We start from the raw sequence: 17,360 nt of genomic DNA on the forward strand, positions 1-17,360 counted from the left end.
AACGTCGGCGATCGTGTCAGAGTTATCGCTAATAATTGTCCAAGATTATTATATTATTTAAATGATTTGTTAGAAATTGCTTTTCACTGTTCCATGCCTTACAAATGGTTCTTGAAAGTCCGACAGGCCGACATTGTGTAGGTCTCTTAGGTGATTCTTGCGGAACATCGACCTCTAACAAATATTCCCTTTATCTCTTTCCAAAGCAATCCTTCCTCCTCATTTTGCTTATTGCTTTTTAACGTTTCTCATCCTCTATGGCTTTTCGTCTCATCGATTCCTTATTGCGTTTCATCACAAAAAAAAAAAAAACATTCATCATCCACCCAACCAACACCCTATGGTTTTACCACTTGTCTGGGTTCGGTAGCAATAAATATTGTTTAAAGGCCTTAATAGGTATTAACGCCCCGTGTGCGAAAGATGGTTATATAGTTGATTGTTCTGCTTCCATTTGTATTTGAATTTCTTAGCTAAAGCAAATCCCTCTTTTGGTGATCCTCGCGATTGCTCGTTTTCATTGATAATGCGCTGTTTGTTTGCAAACGAATAATCAGCATTCTTCATCAATTTGGCTAACTATTTTTCTTTCTCTTTTCTGTGTCTGTGCGCACGCGCGACTTAAAATTGCAGATGTCGATGGTATCAAGGTGGTGATCAACTACGATTACCCGCAGCAGACCGAGGACTACATTCACCGTATCGGACGTACCGGTCGCTCGAACGCCACCGGTGAAGCGTACACGTTTTTCACGCACAATGAGCGCAAGATGGCCAAGGAGTTGGTAGCGATTCTGGAGGAGGCACACCAACAGGTGCCTCCAGAGCTGATGAAGTGGCGCCACATTGGCGGTGGTGGTAACAGCCGGTACCGCAGCTTCGGTACATTCCGCGGAGGCCGCGATTTCGGTGGCATGTCATCCGGAGGTTCACGTTTCGGAGGTGGTGGCGGTAGCCGTTTCGGAGGCGGCGGTGACTATCGTAATGGTGGCGCATCCTCATCGTCTTACGGCACGAAGCGACCGTATGAGAGCAGCAGCAGCACCAGCAACGGTGCTAGCCGAGGAGGCTATGGTAGCAGCAGTGCACCCGCATACTCTAGCAGTGCGAACGGTGGGGGTTATGGAGCTGCCAGCAGTAGTAGCGCCAACGGTTACGACTCCCGCTCTTCCAAACACACACGATTCGATGATTAAGCATTGCGTACAAGGGCGCGCAAGAAGAAGAGAAATCAGTGACCCTTTTACTGCCCATTTCTCTGCTGCCCCCGGTACTCTCAAAGCACTTGATTGTGGCATTGGGGAGCAATGGTGAAACAGGGTGTGGGATCGGTTGGAGTACAAGAGAGTACATTCAGGCAACAGTAGAAACAAACAGGGAGAGGAGGATCAGCTGATCTGTGTACAATGCATTCATTTGCCACTTAACATATTCCTAAAAGATAGCGTTTAAAGATTCAAACACCGCAACTCCTCAGTCACTCTCGCGTCGCTATCCATATTCCGGGTGTGTGTAAACGTGCTGAGGATTGCGGATTGCTTTTAGTTGTTAATATATAGTTTCATTATAATTTTTCATTGACATCTTCTTTCCTATTTTGATTCCTCTTTTCAACGGCAGTTTCTATTCCCTGTTTTTTATTGTTTGTCTTTACTCAAAGTACGATTTTACTTGCGTTCTCTTGTTGTGTCCCTCTAACACTGTCGCCTTTCGTGCCAGGGGACCCAACATGCATGCTAAAGCACACCGCAAATGTGCGCGGCGCTCTCTCTGCGTCTCTGAGCGTCAATATTATGCGTTAGTAATTATGTATTAGATTCATTCTATGTCAGTTTGAAGTCAGCAGCGAATTATCGGATCCGTAGTGTGTGCGTTTGGCACCGATTTTTTTTTTTAACAAAAGCACAACAGAGACAGGCTACAACGCGCGATAGAAAATGGATGATGAAACATGTTTCTCAAACAATCCCCTCCAAAGTGTACACGTCTATCTATCGGTATGGATTATGGCTCAGGTCATATATGATCAGGTTCTCTTTTAGTTTAATCGTGTAGCACTATCATCATGTATCTTTACTGCTGTGTGTATCCACCTTTATTCTCTCAGGCAAGCGCAGGGCAGGGAAATTTGAGCGGAATTATGAAAAGACCATCAGCGCCCATCCTAACGGTGGGTGTATGCGTGCGTGCGTGCGCGCGTGCGTGCCCCATCAGGTGCAGTAGCAGAGTAAACTTTATACCTTTAAAATCACCTCCCGCCCGTTCCACCAATGGGGCGTCATCATCGTTCGCCGTCGTCGTCGTGCGAGCCAGCCAGCCAGCAGAAGATACAGCATATGATAAATTATGTATCTATATATATATTTATATATGTGTGTGTGTGCGGCATTCTATTTTTATCTTATCTTTTTGGTTTATTACTCTGTGATAAAATGACACAAGTGTAGGTCCACACACTGACAGGCACAGTTCCCCACGAGAATCCTTGATAAACAGAATTATACAAAAGTCTGCATCCAAACGAAGCAAACCCAATGCTATTCAAGAAAATCTTCGTGCATTCTGGGGGGAGGGAGGAACAAGGCACAGAAACATCAGGAAATATCATCGGTAACGTAACGTCAGGAAAGAAAAATAAGTTTTTGCCCGTAACGAAGCCGACCGCACCACGGTGGCGCGATTGTCCTTAAGTAGGTTCCTGAATGAAGAGGACAGTGTGTTGCGCGTGCATACGTATTTAAAAGAAAGGGAGAGTGGCTTACAAACTCTCTAGCAGAAGATGTAGTGAAATAAATTGTCTTGTTTCGCGGGACGTAGGCGTCACATACGTGCGACCACTCTTCACCAAGCCGACGAGAAAACCGCAACGGAAACAGCCCCGATTACGCGTGAAAATAAAATAAAAAGTAAATTTTAAACAGTCGAAAAGAAGCGATTTTGAGTTGAGTTTTATATTTTTGGAAAATATGTTCCGCTTCGATCGGTTTCGGCAGAGCGTCGTAATAAATTAATTTGCATTGAATAACATTAACACACCCCCTTTCTTCTTTCCAATATCACACAGCACATCATATAATCCACTGGGCTTCGCTGGCGTTCCCCATTCCTCACGCTCCAGCGTCGGCGGCCACGCTCACAAGACTGGGACATCAGATGCCGAGGGTTTTACAGACATTGTAGTACTTCTTGCTAATTTTCGGATTGTCCAGGCATCCGTACAAATCGTTGATCTTGAGGCAATCGGTTTTGCTGAGCGCTTGCCGCTGACCGAGCTTAATGCCGGGCATTTTCGTCTCGATCGTCGTCTTACCCTTAGCAATGCTGAAGTAGTTCTTGCCGTAGTGCATGATACTGTTGTAATCGTACTCGAAGCTGTAGGTCGTGTTCTTCAGCGATTGTTTCTCAAAGTTCGATTTGAAGGCTGCCAGAAGGGAGAAATGTTAGGTCGTAGCTCTGTCGTCACTCGCATGTTGCTACCTACCGGGTATGATGTTATCCCAGATGATCTTCACGAAACGGTCCCGATCGGCGCGCGATTGTTCGTGAAAGATGCCCAGCGCATGCATTAGCTCGTGTATGGCACGACCCTCGTTGCCAAGACAGTTGGGGCTACGCTCATCCGGTGGCTGCAGCGACACGATCTGCGTTCCACCGATCTTGCCCACGTAGCTCCAGCACCCCTTCGGGTACTTGATCGGCCAGATCAGCAAAAAGTCCTTATCCTTGCCGTTCCACGGTACAAAGTTAACGCACGTCATGAAGGTGAGCGTCCGGATGGCCTGTAGTATCGTCACCTGATCATCCACGTCGTACAGCGGACTGATGGCGTACGGTACGGTCCCGTTGGGCCACACTCGTTCCGGGAATACGTCCCAGTTGAGACCGACGCGCCAGTAGCGATACATACGGTTATCCATTGCCATATCGCCCTGAAACAGACCCGGTGTCACTTCTGGATCCTGCTCGGTGTCCTGAAGGAAGGACGATTGCTCCACCAGATCGATGCCATCGGGCACGGGCGGATTCAGCACGTCGGGAATTTTCGGAAACACTACGGCCGCTTCCAGGCATACCAGGCCCCAGAAAGCGAAGCACAATCCACTTCCGGTTAAGCACAACCACAACCACTTGCTGCTGCTGTTACTTCTACCGCCTGCCATTACCAGGATTCGCGTTGTTTGCGTAACGACGACGGAACGTGCGGGATAGAAAACTAAGAGCTTTGTTTTTGCGGGCACAACTCACGGCACGGATCGTCTACTACTCGTCGTCGTCGTCGTCTTGGCCTGTCCGCACAGAACTGGTGTCATTCACCGACTGGCCGACGAGCTGGCGCGAACCGTTGGCACCTGGATGGGATAAGAGATTTCTCCCCGACATTGGCATTCCGGGAAGGTACGCCGATGGCAAGCAAACGCGATCATCGCACGTTACCTCGCACGCGCCATCCGGTTGAGATGTGGGCTTAGCTGGGCGCCGGGCGCCATGATCTGGTGGCTAGTGAAAGTGAAACTTGTTTTGCTGGGGAGCTCTCGGCGCTCCGATCGTCACCGATCGCGAGAATTGAATCGCGATACCGCGTGCCACCGCATAACAGCGTGCTTCGGCGAGGGTCATACATATCGCGCGGGGTCGATCAACAAGCGGTGGCGAAAGTGTGAAGAAGATAATGGTGGTAGCCGTGATTGGCACCTTCGTCTTGGTTTGGCGCCCGGGTGGGTTCCGCACGAGTGGTTCCATATTTTTTCACTTTATTTTTATGGCTTTTGCATGGCTAATTTATGGAACTGGTCTGGCTGGCTGATCACAGAGTCGACCTCTTCCTGTCTCTTTCTCTCTCCGTGGCACTTCCCGATTCAGTGACCTTTGTGCGGGATGACCTGAAAATATCCCAGCTTCTATTGCACTTTCTACATCGTTTCTAGGTCACGCATTGGTACTTCGATCTTCTTGGGTTTCTGCAGCGCGAGAGTTCGCGAGACTTATTCATATCGCAAATGGATAGCCTGCAGGCATTTCCGACTCTGTGGATCCCTTAAAATATAATGAATTCAATAAATTTTCAATTTTATTCGATAAAAAACTTGAACTTCACATCCTGGCTTTAGAACATTCTAATAAAAAAAAGATTTAGTTGAAGGGCCAAATACAGTTCATAACCCTTTATTAATTTTATTTGAACTACTCCTCAAAGGTCTATATGTATTTCAGTAGAAAAAAAATTGAATGTTTTAGTTTTCTCCTTGGTCAAATCGGTTCAGCCAGCAGCGAGGGGCTAGTTTCAATTATTATTCCAACGACAAACCAGCTGATCTCCATGCCTGTCCGTTGCTTAGCAACGAAGCAGTGAAGTTGGAGGTAGGTGTAGTCTGCTACGAACAAGGCCACATCATGTACTTCGTATTCAATCTATTCAGTTAACGGCGACGCGTGTGATTGGAGGTTGTGTTCTAGTGCTACAGCTACGAGGAGATACTTTCCACCGCTAACAATGTCCGATCAGGATGGTTCGTCGCCCGGTGGTAGTAACTATGAGGACAAACGGGAAATAGTGGAGCAGATCAAACACCTCATGACGCAGGACAAAGAAACGATTCTGGTGCAAGTGATCAATCTTACCACGCAGCTGCAGCACCAAGAGAACAGGAATAACGTACTCAAAAATACGCTCAAAGAAGTGATGGAGGTAAAGGAGATGATGCAACGGAATTTGATCAATCAAGAAACCATCCGCTCGCACACGCGACAAATGTAAGGAGTCACATCAGAAAGATTTTACGTTGCTTCCGACGTTTCAACATAATCCATCAATTTGCGAGTTTCTCTTTCGACAGCTCGGAGAAAAAATCCGCCCTAGAGGAGCACCTGACGAAAAATTACAAAGCCATCTCGGCACAGTCTACTGCGATTGAAGCGGTACGCGTGCAGGTGAAACAAGATGGGGTCAAATGTCGCTCGGCTATCGATGCGTTGAATAAGCGTATAGCGGCGATAAATGAAAAAGGTTAGTAGAGGCATCGAAAAACTACCTTTTTTTCCCCTGCTCATTGGTGCGTTTGATCCTTTTCGGGTAGAAAAAAGTATCCTGCATGAATACGAGATGAATCTGAAGCGAATGAACGGACTGAAGGCGGAGCTGCACGCACAGAAGCTAAATCAGGGCAGATTGCTGGACGAGTTCCGTTCGTCGGTGAAGGACCGGGAGGTTTTGCAGGAAAAAATTGATTCCATGACGAAGACCCATCGCCAAACTATTGCGTCAAAGGAGCAGCAGCTGGTGGAAATGAAGCAACAGTGGGAACGGGATGTGCAGCAGCGTGAAGCCCAGAAGAAGGACCTGGAATCACAGCTGGGTGCGCTTAAACAAACGGCCACCGAACAAGAGCAGCAGTGGCGCGAGGAAACGAATGACCTGAAGCAGCGCAACGAGCGCCAGGTGCAGTCTTTGGAGGAAAAACTGCTGGCCATGAAGAAGGAGCACCAAGCGCTGGAACAACGCTTGGCCGAGCTGCAGGAGTTGAACGAACAACAGGCTAAGGAGCTCGAAAGCCGGCGTGCTGCGAAAAGATCGGCGCTCCAGCTCAAGGCCGTTGAAAGGACGGTGCCACCGGTCAACGTAATTTCATCACAAGAGAGGCGACGCTCCTCGGTAAAAAGTACCGATTCCCGACCGTCCTCTAGTATGGACATCAATTTCGATGTAAGTTCTGGGCGGCGGCATCTAAATAGTTCCATGTTTTTCTATCTTCCTTTAAAACAATTCGATGAATAATGATTTTTGTTTATTTACAGGAATCGTATCATTACGAGAATGATCCCAGTGAAATAAGCTCGGCTTCCTACGGCGGTTACCTACGTAAGTGAGCTGCAGTAGCTATCCGCATATAGCAATATTGGTTTGGGAGCAAGAAGTTGTATCGTCATTTGGCGAGGCTTTCATATTTCCTTGGACATTCGTTAGCAAACCAAGAAACTTGTATTGGTTGTTTACTTACTTAAATTACTTCGGACCTGTAAACCACACAATAAAATTGTCCCATTAACTTGTGCAAACGATTACACCGATCAGGATCCACCATTTTCAATGTCTCAATTGCCAATATGGTTTGGCCCTTCTTTTTGATTAGTGCACATGATTTTAGTGCGGCATCTGCTCCTGGATTGAAATGCCTAGTGTTGAATTTTGTCTATAATAACCGATTTTGTGAGTTAATGAAACGAATAAAGAATCATTCTTTGTAAAATCACTGCCTATGACGCGTTAATCTTTTAAAAAAAGAACATCGTTACAATCCTGGTCATACAAACAGATAATACAATATGTTATCTTTACAATATTGAAAATCTGTCCGCCATCGTAGCCGTAGAATAATGTTGTTTTATATTTGCTCAGGAAATATTCCCGTGGGTTTGGCTCGAGAGTATTGCTGACAAACGTTCAAGCATTTCAAACGATTGATATAGGATTGTCCATAGGGACACGCTGTCCCCTCGTATCTGCCAATGTATTAAGGTTTAGAATCCCACTTACGGTTTGTATGGGGTGTGGAGTGTTCGCTGTCGAAATACAATTTTCACGCGAGGATTCAATTCCCACTCTATACCCACACACACCCACACACACAAATACACATGGTAGTGCACGATTTGTTTTGCATAAATCGTCTGAAGCGACTATGCTTTAGGGCGATTGGAGGGAAGTATCGAATAAATATGCAAAAAAAAGTAGAAGAATTTATCTACCAAGCAAACGGAACTCAAGAGCAACCAGCAGATTGGCCCAGTTTTCATGACCTGACTCAATGATTTTGGCGGTTCGACTTACTGCGGGTTGGTCGGAAAAAGCCTGCCTCAAACGAGGGGTGGAAGCTTCGAGTAACAGGGAACCCATTTCCCTTTTGGTGATGCGTCGTGCGGTGGGACTGCCGAGCACTCGGTTACTGCTTGCTGAGTGCTGGCTGGGGAAAATCACTGCTGATTGTGGGGCGCCATTGCGTCGGCGCGTCGGTATCTCAACGTGGCGGAGAAAAATACACGTTGGTTGGTTCATCGATTCCGAAGCGCCCAGCATGGGATCCGATTAGTGTCGCATCGGTTTTGCCTTACCGTGTGTTGTTTGAGGCCGTTTGGGGTTGAAGCATCAACACGGCTTGGACCACAATCGCTTGGATGCAGCAGTGCACATCCGGTGGTGTCCATAACACGTTGCTGCTTGCTTTATCGTTCAAGGTTACAGGATTGCGGTTTTCTGGCAACCGGATCCCAATAGAAAGGGAAAGCTTCCTCTCCGGGCTACCGGTTTCGAGTTTTTCTTGATAATTTATCACGATTGCAAAGAATGGCGTGTGGCGCTGATAGGGGTATGCGTGACACTCGTGTCATCAGAATTGGAAGCATGAAAAAAGCCTTCACTAGCGGCATGAGCAGGATTAGGCACACGCTGATGACACTGGACAGGCAGGCAGGCAGGCAGGCAGGCAGGCAGGCCAGTAGATGGTAGAACACGGGCCTGGCTGCATTGGGGGAATTTAAAATCCGCAATGCACCAACGTCCTAGCCACCACTGGCACTACGGTTGCTGCTGCTGAATGAAGCGCAGCTGTCCTGTGCAACAACCGCAAGATGTCTGCACGACGGTGGTCACTGCATTTGCTTACTGTTTACATTGCACCCTGACGGTCGAGTTGGAAGAAAGTTTTTGAGGAGACAAAGGAGGTCCATGGTGTTGTGAAGGACGCTGGGCACTAAGCCTCGGGCCTTATTATCGCGACCATCTGCAATGGGTCTCCTGGGGAAAGTGAATTTTGAATACCCCCAATAGCTGCATCCTTCGGGCCTGTCTTACGGTTCCGCAGTATTGCTTACCCTTTGAGGGTAAGGCTTTTAGCTGACCCAATGGGGAAAATGCACGTATCCGAAAATGGGAAAATGCAATTTTCCTACCGGCGGCTAGGGAATAATATGTTTTGTTTCGGTCAGTTTCAAAACTGGAAGGACGGTATGCTTATAGTATGGGTTGTGCTTGTTAGAACGTTGCGATACCGAACTGGGAATGTTGGGAATTGTTAGGAAAAAAGGCCGATAATTGTCAAAAGACACCCTAACAATGTACGTAATTGGTTTAAGTTTATATCCATTTTGGGTTATCCGCTCTGCCACTTCCACTCTCCATTCCGGATACATCCATAAGGGAAATCTTTAATTCCCTCCAGAGCGTGAATGCTAAAGCTCATACCGTTTCGGTGGGATTGTAGGATCTTGCAAAAAAAAAAAAAACAAAAATGAAGAGAGTAATCAGTATTAGTGATCTACCCTACCGCAGCATGCACACGTACACGTGACTGGTCCCAGGAGAGAGCGCAACGACATTTTCAGCAAATCTCGCGAAAACAGTAGGACACTCTTCACCCGGGTCCCGAGATCTGGTGTTTGCTGATGTGGCTTTCACCGTGCGATCCACCGTGGAGCATCGAGGGATTTGCCGCTACACACGAGGAATCCGCAATGAAGTGCAAATCGCACGAGTGCCATCGCCCGGGAAACGATACCGCGTGCTTTGTGTGTGTGGATCCCGGTGCTGAATGTAACGATCCATCAGCGCTCTGGGATTGCTCGTGTGGTGTGGTTCTCGACACCTGGGCTTCTCCGGCTTTTTACCGTTGATCCGGTTAGCCCGGAGACTGTCAATTCATTCTACATTGTACGTTAACTTTATACAGAAAACTGTCTGGGAGGGTAGTCAAGATGTAATAACACTAATCATGATTGTAGTTCATGATTCTATTTCCTTGAAATATAAGTACAGCATAGCTGTTCGGCACCTCCGGTATTGCATAAGACCTCCGGTTACTCTACCTTTGGGTTTGGGTGTTTGAAAGCTAACCAGCCAACGCCACTTACTTATAGATTCATAGACGCTTGAGCTATCCAGACCGTTCCTTCCAGGATCATAGAAAACTCTAATTATTTATGTATTCGAGGCTATGCATATGCAAAAATGCAACTTCTCGCTCCGGTAGCTGTTACTGGCGTACACATGTTGGCGACAGATAGGATGGTTGTGGTGTTTTCTTTTTGTTAGCTGGCACACACTGTGAAGCCACCATGCTGTGGTCGTTACTCGGCGACACTTTGCAGAAACGTTCAAGTCGAGTGTTGTGTGCAGACTATGGTACAATGTTATTCAAACACTCGCATCACTGCTTTCCAATTTTAATTCCTTCCGCTGCAGCATAGCCTGTGTAACTTCCGGGGGCACGTGTTTTGTACTAATGCAGTGCTCTCAGTTTGATGTCAGTCTCCGAAAGGATCGTTACGACCTATCGCTTAAAGTTTAATCTTGACAAAGGTTGAGCTTATAGTAAGAATCGTAGGTTTTCAAAGGGTTTGATTAGAATGAATAGGTTTGTTATTGGATATTATTCCGATGTATCACAAGTAGTTGGGTTTGTAAAATTGGAATTAAATTCCACTTTTTAAATACTTATAACTAACGATAATCAGAGATATAAATTCATTTTGTTCTATGATCTTTTCACTTTTGTTTGGCATCTTCAGTATTCGGCAGTCATGGATCTTTTGGTATTTATTGTTCAAAATCTGTACAAAGTTCGTTTTAACAGTGTCGCCATTCTTAAAAGTTGTACTTAAGTAAACTATTTGTATGTTTAGCAAACATCGAAACAAATGGCATTCTGATAGTACAAGGTCAGGGCTACATATATGGTGGATGTATCAAAAGTTCCCAGTCTAGTTCCTTCAAATGTTTGACGACAAACTAAAAGAGGCAGCTAATAAATGCCAAAAGAATTGGCATTGGCAAATCTGTCATTTTCATTTGTATGAAAAGAAAAACCGTTGTTAAATATCCTAATATGCAATTACTCAACAACCCAATAGAACGCCCAGGAATGTTTTCCGATGACATCTTCTTATTGCTATACGCTGTTACAGCTGAGTCAATAACGAACAATGGTGCACATTGTCTTGATAGAATATGTTAAAAATGACGGAAAAAACCACCTAACCTATCTCAATTGATTCCACGTCAATCAGCAACAAGGAAGCAGCTAAACAATGGAGCATCATCTTTCCCTTACGATGACCCAATTTTTCAATGCGGCCTGCAAAAAGGGAGGCAAACAGGGTTTATCCCGTTGAACCCCGTTATGCTGAACGACATAAATTCAACCACCATGTCGCGTGCACGCGGTACCCGATAAAACGGTGGAAAGAGGCGGTTGCAGAACATTCCATTGCGAATGCCACGGTACAAATGGTCCTTCCGTTAAATTGGCCCCAGCAATAGAAACGCGAAACGCTCTTCAGTCAGTCACGTGATAGCTGGGCGAAGGTGTGTGTGTAGAGGGGTAGAGGGTCTGTTCGTGCAGGACCAGCAAATGGTTTCCCCTCGAGTGTCGATAGAGGAAATACGGGACTGTGGCTAGGCTAACGGGCTAGTTTCCCTTCCTGTCCAGCCCACCATCTCCCTTGGCATCGTTAATAGGACTTTACGGTTTTCGAACCATAACTTACCGCTACCGCTCGCTAGCGTTTTGTTCTATGCACGTATGCTGCGTGCGTGCTCGAGTGTGTGTGTGTGTGTGGCGTTCCTTCACGGCCTTCGATTTCCGGTCCCGGCTCGGCGACAATGGGTAGCACAGTTGGAGGAGGAAGTGTCGTGCTGGCGCAATGGTTTCGGTTTTATAGCCCGTATGATTATAACTCGATTAAGATGGTATTATGGTTCTGGTGGCGGTTGCATTCGTTTGCTTGGTTTGCTCTTCGGTTTTCTTCTCTTCTTTTTCTTCTTTTTCTTACATTTTCCCTCCCGCAGCAGCAGCAGCAGCAGCACCAGCAGCAACGATTTGCGGTAGATCGTTGCAATTTGATTACGGACGGAACGGATTGGGAGCACATTATAATCCGCTTGCAAGCTGAGCTTTTATGGGTAATTTAATGTCAATTCCGGGCTTGGGCTGGTCGATGGCAAAGCCCTTCCCGTCCCGTCCCGTCGGTGGTCCTCGAGGCCAAGTCAAATGTTGAAAGTTAAACCAAATGTCCGTTCTAATCGCATCGTTCCATCACAATCAATTCAACTCATAATCCCGTAAGCACAGGAAACGAACAGAAACCAACGGTCAACGTTTGGTGTTCGTGTAACAGTCTCCATCATACATTCGCAAAACAACTATTGGCCACTGTTGCGGCGAGTGTAATACCGTCTAGAGTCTAGACGTTGTCCTTTAAAAAAACCATCCACCGCACGAATGCCGTTAAGAATGGCATGGTAGAACCTTCAATGTGCGCTCTCTCGATATGTTTTGAAGTGTAGCTCATGCCACGAACGATAAATTCATTTTGAAATAAGCCACGGAATCAAGCGGATTCGATTTCCACCGAGAGCTAAACCCACACTAGACTTCCTCACCTCACCTAATCGTCCCTCTGCTCGCTGCAGCCCCCCTCCGCATGTGGGGCGTGCAAATTGAAAAGTAATTTCACCGAAAGAAATTGTACCGTAATTCCCTCCGCTTGATTGGATTACTGTCATGTTGGCTGATGTCTGCGACATCGTGTAAAGCACGGCGGTGGTTGCATCGCTTATGCTCGCGCGCATACCGCAGAAGAGCCGGAATCGTGTGCATCGGGCATTCAGGTTGCTCCACCTAAGCCCATGATGCGGAAGTTCACTCGCTGCCGCTTGCCTTGTAAAGAACGGGCACGAAAAAGACGCCATGCAAGGACGGGTATGGCGTTTGCTACGATGTTGCCATTGTCGATCGAGGTTACCGTTCCAACGTTGCATAGTAACCGACACACAGCACAGCACAGCACAGCACCGGAATCGTGTTGGCAGATTTCCGTTCCGTCCATACAAGGGACAAATACTTCAAGGCACAACCTTATCTGTGGTCGCGCTTTATGATACCGAATCGTGGTAGAGCGACGTGTTGCTTATTCGAAGATTCATTTAACATGAAATGATATTTATTACGGTATTTCGTGCCTCTGCTCTCTCTCTCTCTCTTTCCTCTCTCTCTCATTCACTCTGACATTCTGACAAACGAACCAATATCCTGGAATTAATTATCTTCCCGGACTAAAGTGCTGTCGCGTGCAGTGTTGCCACTAGCTGTTTCATCGAACAACACTGTAATAGCTGGGAATGCACGGACAATGCGGTCCGGCGAAGAAAGGATGCCGCCTTCTGCCGAGGAGCATCAGCATCATAGCCAAGGTGGTCCAGTGTTACCAGCAATACCTTGATACCACCACGTTCCGAAAGCCGTTCCTGCCAACATACACACACACACACACACCGACACCGACACCGACAAGGGCAAGGCGAGAATGCAAGGATGCCTTCCGCCTTCGCCCCGCCCCGTAAGCTACCATCCCTTGTGAAGCGGTGGACACTTGCTGTACCATCAGGGCGATTGCAACATTCGCACACACATGCCCGGTACCGTCAGCGATCGGCCCTGATATGCCAGCAGTGTCGGCCAGGGCCGATGGAAACTGCGGGTAGCCGGGTGCGAGTCCGGGTGCGTAGAGCGAGCGTTCGCAGTGTGTTATTTTTGGATTCGAGATGTGCAGCGAGAAAACTGAGGAAAAGGAAAATCAATATCCTTCCAAGGACCTGGGCGCCTGTGTTACAGACCATGCTGGCCGAAAAAAAAAAAACGAACGAGCTACTAGGCTTCGTCCTTGGCCAGGTGGAACAGGTGAAGCCGCATGATGTGTATGAGATTGCATTGCAAAGGATACCCCCGGTCCGGGCACAATCGATGCGTTCGTCTATCCCGAACTGGTCGAACGGTCGGTGGTGCTTTGGTTGCATATTTGTTTGTTGTTTGCCACGAAATGAATGTTCAGCTTTGGCCATTTGTAGTGGGTTGCCCGTTTTGCGATGGCCCGTTTGCCCATTTGGGCTCGTAAAGTGGACATTTCGTGCTTTTTCCCTTCTATGTCTCTTACCTGCCTCGGTATCCGGTGCAGCAGGGTTGTTCACTTGCCCCCCCCCCCCCCCCCTCGAAATGGGGATAGCAGGAAAAGGGAATGTTGGCACTGCTTCGTGAGGGCAGCACTTTGCTTCTACCGGATGTAAGAACCGGACAACCGGACTATGGGGATGCTATGGAAGCTGGCACGGCTCACACCGTAGCACAATGATGCTGGAATGTTTATTCCTTGCTCACTCAGCCAGTGACCTCCCGGGGCTCTGTATCGGTGAGGCCAATTCCATCCTTTTTTTTTTATTATTTCGTTTGCTTTTGTTTTTGCTCTCGTCTCATCCTGCTGGTTCTGTTTTTCTTACTATGATAGCCATCGGTGAGCATCGTTCGTTCGGTCGAGTGGACAGCAAGGCACTCTGTTGCTTCAAAAGCAATGGCTTTACTTTGCCCCCAGTTTCAGTGTCATGGAGACACGGCTGCTGCTACCGTGAGCTGTAGCCAGGGCGATAGCACCGGTCTGACCGAGAAGTGAACCAAGAAAGGGTGATGCCACCTTGGATGACGGTTGCGTGTGGACGAACTGGTTCTTGCAAAGCCGCCGCGTTAGGATGGTGACAATTTGGTTGTCCTTTGTCCGAAGAGGCAATCCGTTTGTTGCCAGCCCAAGCCTGGTCACAATGAGTTCTCCATCTTTGGTTCAATAACAGAGAAGAGATTCTAAACGAACTTACGAACGAGTTTAAGTGTAATGAAAGCTTGTAGAAAGCTTTACTTGCAAACAATTCTCTTCTATGCTCGCCTGAAGTAGTATTAGTATTGAAGTCCCTTTTTAATAGAGGATCGAGGAATCATAGAGAAGGAGCTTTATAAGAGCCGTCATCCATTACCATCCCAGCACACACAGTGGACAGAAGCAAAAAGGCGCAACGGTACGTAAGTGCCATCGAAAATCCACACATTCCACTGCAGCACGATCCTTTCCGATCCAGTGATCTCGTCGAGGCAGTGGAGGTAGGCTGAGAAGAGCGAAGGAAAGATCCCATGTCTACGAATCTCCAGAAGTAGATGCAAATTGACGGATGTGTATCGGTTCTCGGGTGTCGGAATGATAGCATTATGTAACTCAATTCACAACAACCCCGATGCCGATGCCCGATACCGGAGGATAAGGGCCTGAACCGGTGGTCCCACTGTAAAGTGGAAAGGGTGGCGAGTGAAAAGGAGTATGTACCGTGCAGGCTGGTAGCATCGCCGCCGCGTCATTATGTACATCTGTCATGGCGAAGCAACAGAGAAGAGGCCACAGAGAAAAAAAAAGACTTGGAAAAAGCCCCAAAAAGATGCTTTCACTAGGAGTTGATTAAGTTTGGAATCGAGCGGTCATGGTTGAATACTAATGTGAACCCAAGCCCCCCCACCAATTCAAATGCCGGGCCCATCGCTCAGCTCAGTCTGAGTGGCGGTGTGCCACCGGCATCGCCACCCCGTGGATGAAGCTCTTTCGAATCTTTTGCCCCGTCTAGCGCAGCGTTTATTGAATCACCATCGGCAGAACACACACGGTCTCGAGGACCGTGAGCTATCGGTTAAATGATTTGAGTTGAGAAAGATGTTAAACCATCCACGTGCCTGTAGTATGGAGTGCCCTAATATGATGATGATGATCCGTTTGCACATATCAATCAAGTGAAGCGAAGGCGATCACTGTTCTGCGAGCTATGTGTCCGTTCACAAATTGAAAGCGAACGCTTTTCAGCATATTCGCATCTTTGTTGAATGAAAGGAGTTGTTTGTTGAAAGTAGGATTTACAGAATAGCGTTTCGTAGCGGAGCGATTGGCTTTGGTAAGCAGTTTAATGAGGCAAGTAAGAATTCGTGAATTTCGCGATCTGTTAGAGATTAAATATTTAAAAACAATAAATATACTAATGACTAGATGTTCTTAAAACTGAACATAACTGAACGTTATGACCATGATGCAGTTCCTGTGAAAGGTGTTGGTTGAAGTTACGGCTGTAGTTCGAGCATGGAAGAATCTTGGTGAGATAGACAAAGTGTCAAACTCCACTCTGTCATTATGCGAGTGCACGGCTATTGATATTCGGATGTGGCTTCGTTGATGTGTTTGGCACTACGGTTTGGAGGGTGATTCAAATACAACTTTCAATTGCTTCATTTTTGATCTTTTTGAGTAAAGTGAGGCAAGAGTGCGTATGCGGAATGAGGGTGCATTAGGAGAAATGTAAAGATTTTATAGTTCTAGCACTTTATATGGCATTTTAAGAGTTATTGGAAAAAGTATATCGCTTAATGGAAGTTACGATTCGATTAGTTAAACACACATCATACATGGTATGCAAACAGAACCATTAGTGCGAAAGTACGCGGAAGTGAATGTATAATGAATTTCTCAGAACTCTCTGTCTCAAAATAGTAATCACAATGGATAATCAACAACTAGAATTTAAAGTTATCATTATAACAAATATGAAAATATGTTTCACGCAAAACGTAAACATGCTACTGATCCAGCGGGACCAGTAGCTTTTAAAAGGTCTCGTATAAAAAACTATGCCAATTTCATAGTTTGTTTTAATAATTATTATTTATTTTGATTATGTTAAAATGACCGAAAATTGGTGTGTTCGAAAGATAAATTAATATCCCTAGCACAAATATGCAACCGTAAGTACCGTAGAAAGACCGATGCACACTCTTGCGGCATCGGTGCTAATAGTTTTTGCTGATTGCAAAATATATATTTTTACTAACGTTTATGAAAATTATAAAGTCTATTTGTAGCTTTGTCTCTGTAGAGATACAACAAGTTGAAAATTTAAGCGACTAGCCTTGCATCATTTTACGACACAATTCAAATAGGCACCAATGGTAAGTACCGTTTTATTCCATCCTTGTGAAATGAAGCCGTTTTAGGCATGCGGCTAACGAACAACCAATTAGTGTGAGCTCCCACCTTTTATGCTGGTTTTGCACAAGTAGTATCTAACCGTAATGAAACATACTTAATGAAAATGTTGCTCGGAGTGCTCGGTGAAAGCGGCCCGACGGTAAGCTTTTTTTTAAGCGAAGTAAAGCAGCACAGCGCAGCGTAATGGCTCACTTGACTGATGCAAAAGGAGGATGCGCTGAAGCTCGCGTAACACGCTGCAGTTATCACAGTATCCGCGAGCACGGGAAAGAGAACCACTTCTTGCGAACGTACCGTACCGTACAGCGCCGAGAGGCACACTCGAGGAAAATCTACGGAAAAATTTATCGTCCCCCGGGGATTGCTGCCTGACGTCCACCATCAACAGAGCCAGGCCGCCGGTTTGGCCGCTTGGTCCTATTCATTTGCATACGGCAGCTTATCAACATTCCGGAGACGCGACGAAGGACAGT

The 17,360-nt window shown here is 46.6% G+C and overlaps 4 protein-coding genes across 4 annotated transcripts in view; 2 read left to right on the plus strand and 2 right to left on the minus strand.

The window, feature by feature from the left end:
* The window catches only part of LOC125949282 (uncharacterized), an 11,352-nt gene extending 8,421 nt beyond the window's left edge, over positions 1 to 2,931 (plus strand). Inside the window, exon 4 of the mRNA XM_049676186.1 lies at positions 634 to 2,931. Within this exon, the coding sequence (XP_049532143.1) occupies positions 634 to 1,196 (563 nt within the window). The 3' untranslated portion in view covers positions 1,197 to 2,931. The remainder of the gene's footprint in view (positions 1 to 633) is intronic.
* The window catches only part of LOC125949422 (prenylated Rab acceptor protein 1), an 88,740-nt gene that overhangs the window by 10,010 nt on the left and 61,370 nt on the right, over positions 1 to 17,360 (minus strand). The gene's annotated exons all lie outside the window — the stretch shown is intronic.
* Positions 3,150 to 4,160, minus strand: LOC125949378 (hatching enzyme 1.2). The gene is made up of 2 exons (XM_049676352.1): positions 3,482 to 4,160; positions 3,150 to 3,421 (listed from the first exon to the last, which is right to left on the minus strand). Exons 1-2 carry the CDS (start codon positions 4,158 to 4,160, stop codon positions 3,150 to 3,152), a joined length of 951 nt encoding a protein of 316 aa, XP_049532309.1.
* LOC125949359 (cytospin-B-like) lies at positions 5,430 to 7,193 on the plus strand. Its single transcript, XM_049676324.1, has 4 exons — positions 5,430 to 5,751; positions 5,835 to 6,004; positions 6,075 to 6,700; positions 6,793 to 7,193. The coding sequence occupies exons 1-4, from the start codon at positions 5,492 to 5,494 to the stop codon at positions 6,862 to 6,864; spliced, it is 1,128 nt and encodes a 375-aa protein (XP_049532281.1). The 5' UTR covers positions 5,430 to 5,491; the 3' UTR covers positions 6,865 to 7,193.

Source organism: Anopheles darlingi, chromosome 2 (genome assembly GCF_943734745.1).
Source record: "Anopheles darlingi chromosome 2, idAnoDarlMG_H_01, whole genome shotgun sequence".
Classification (NCBI taxonomy): domain Eukaryota; kingdom Metazoa; phylum Arthropoda; class Insecta; order Diptera; family Culicidae; genus Anopheles; species Anopheles darlingi.

Excerpts from the sequence above, each read along its gene's own strand:
- LOC125949378 (XM_049676352.1), bottom strand. The coding sequence starts at position 4,160 with ATGGCAGGCGGTAGAAGTAACAGCAGCAGCAAGTGGTTGTGGTTGTGC. Across the intron at positions 3,422-3,481 it reads CTGGGATAACATCATACCCG|CCTTCAAATCGAACTTTGAG; the intron begins GTAGGTAGCAAC and ends CCCTTCTGGCAG.
- LOC125949359 (XM_049676324.1), top strand. The coding sequence starts at position 5,492 with ATGTCCGATCAGGATGGTTCGTCGCCCGGTGGTAGTAACTATGAGGAC. Across the intron at positions 5,752-5,834 it reads CGCTCGCACACGCGACAAAT|CTCGGAGAAAAAATCCGCCC; the intron begins GTAAGGAGTCAC and ends CTCTTTCGACAG. Across the intron at positions 6,701-6,792 it reads GTATGGACATCAATTTCGAT|GAATCGTATCATTACGAGAA; the intron begins GTAAGTTCTGGG and ends GTTTATTTACAG.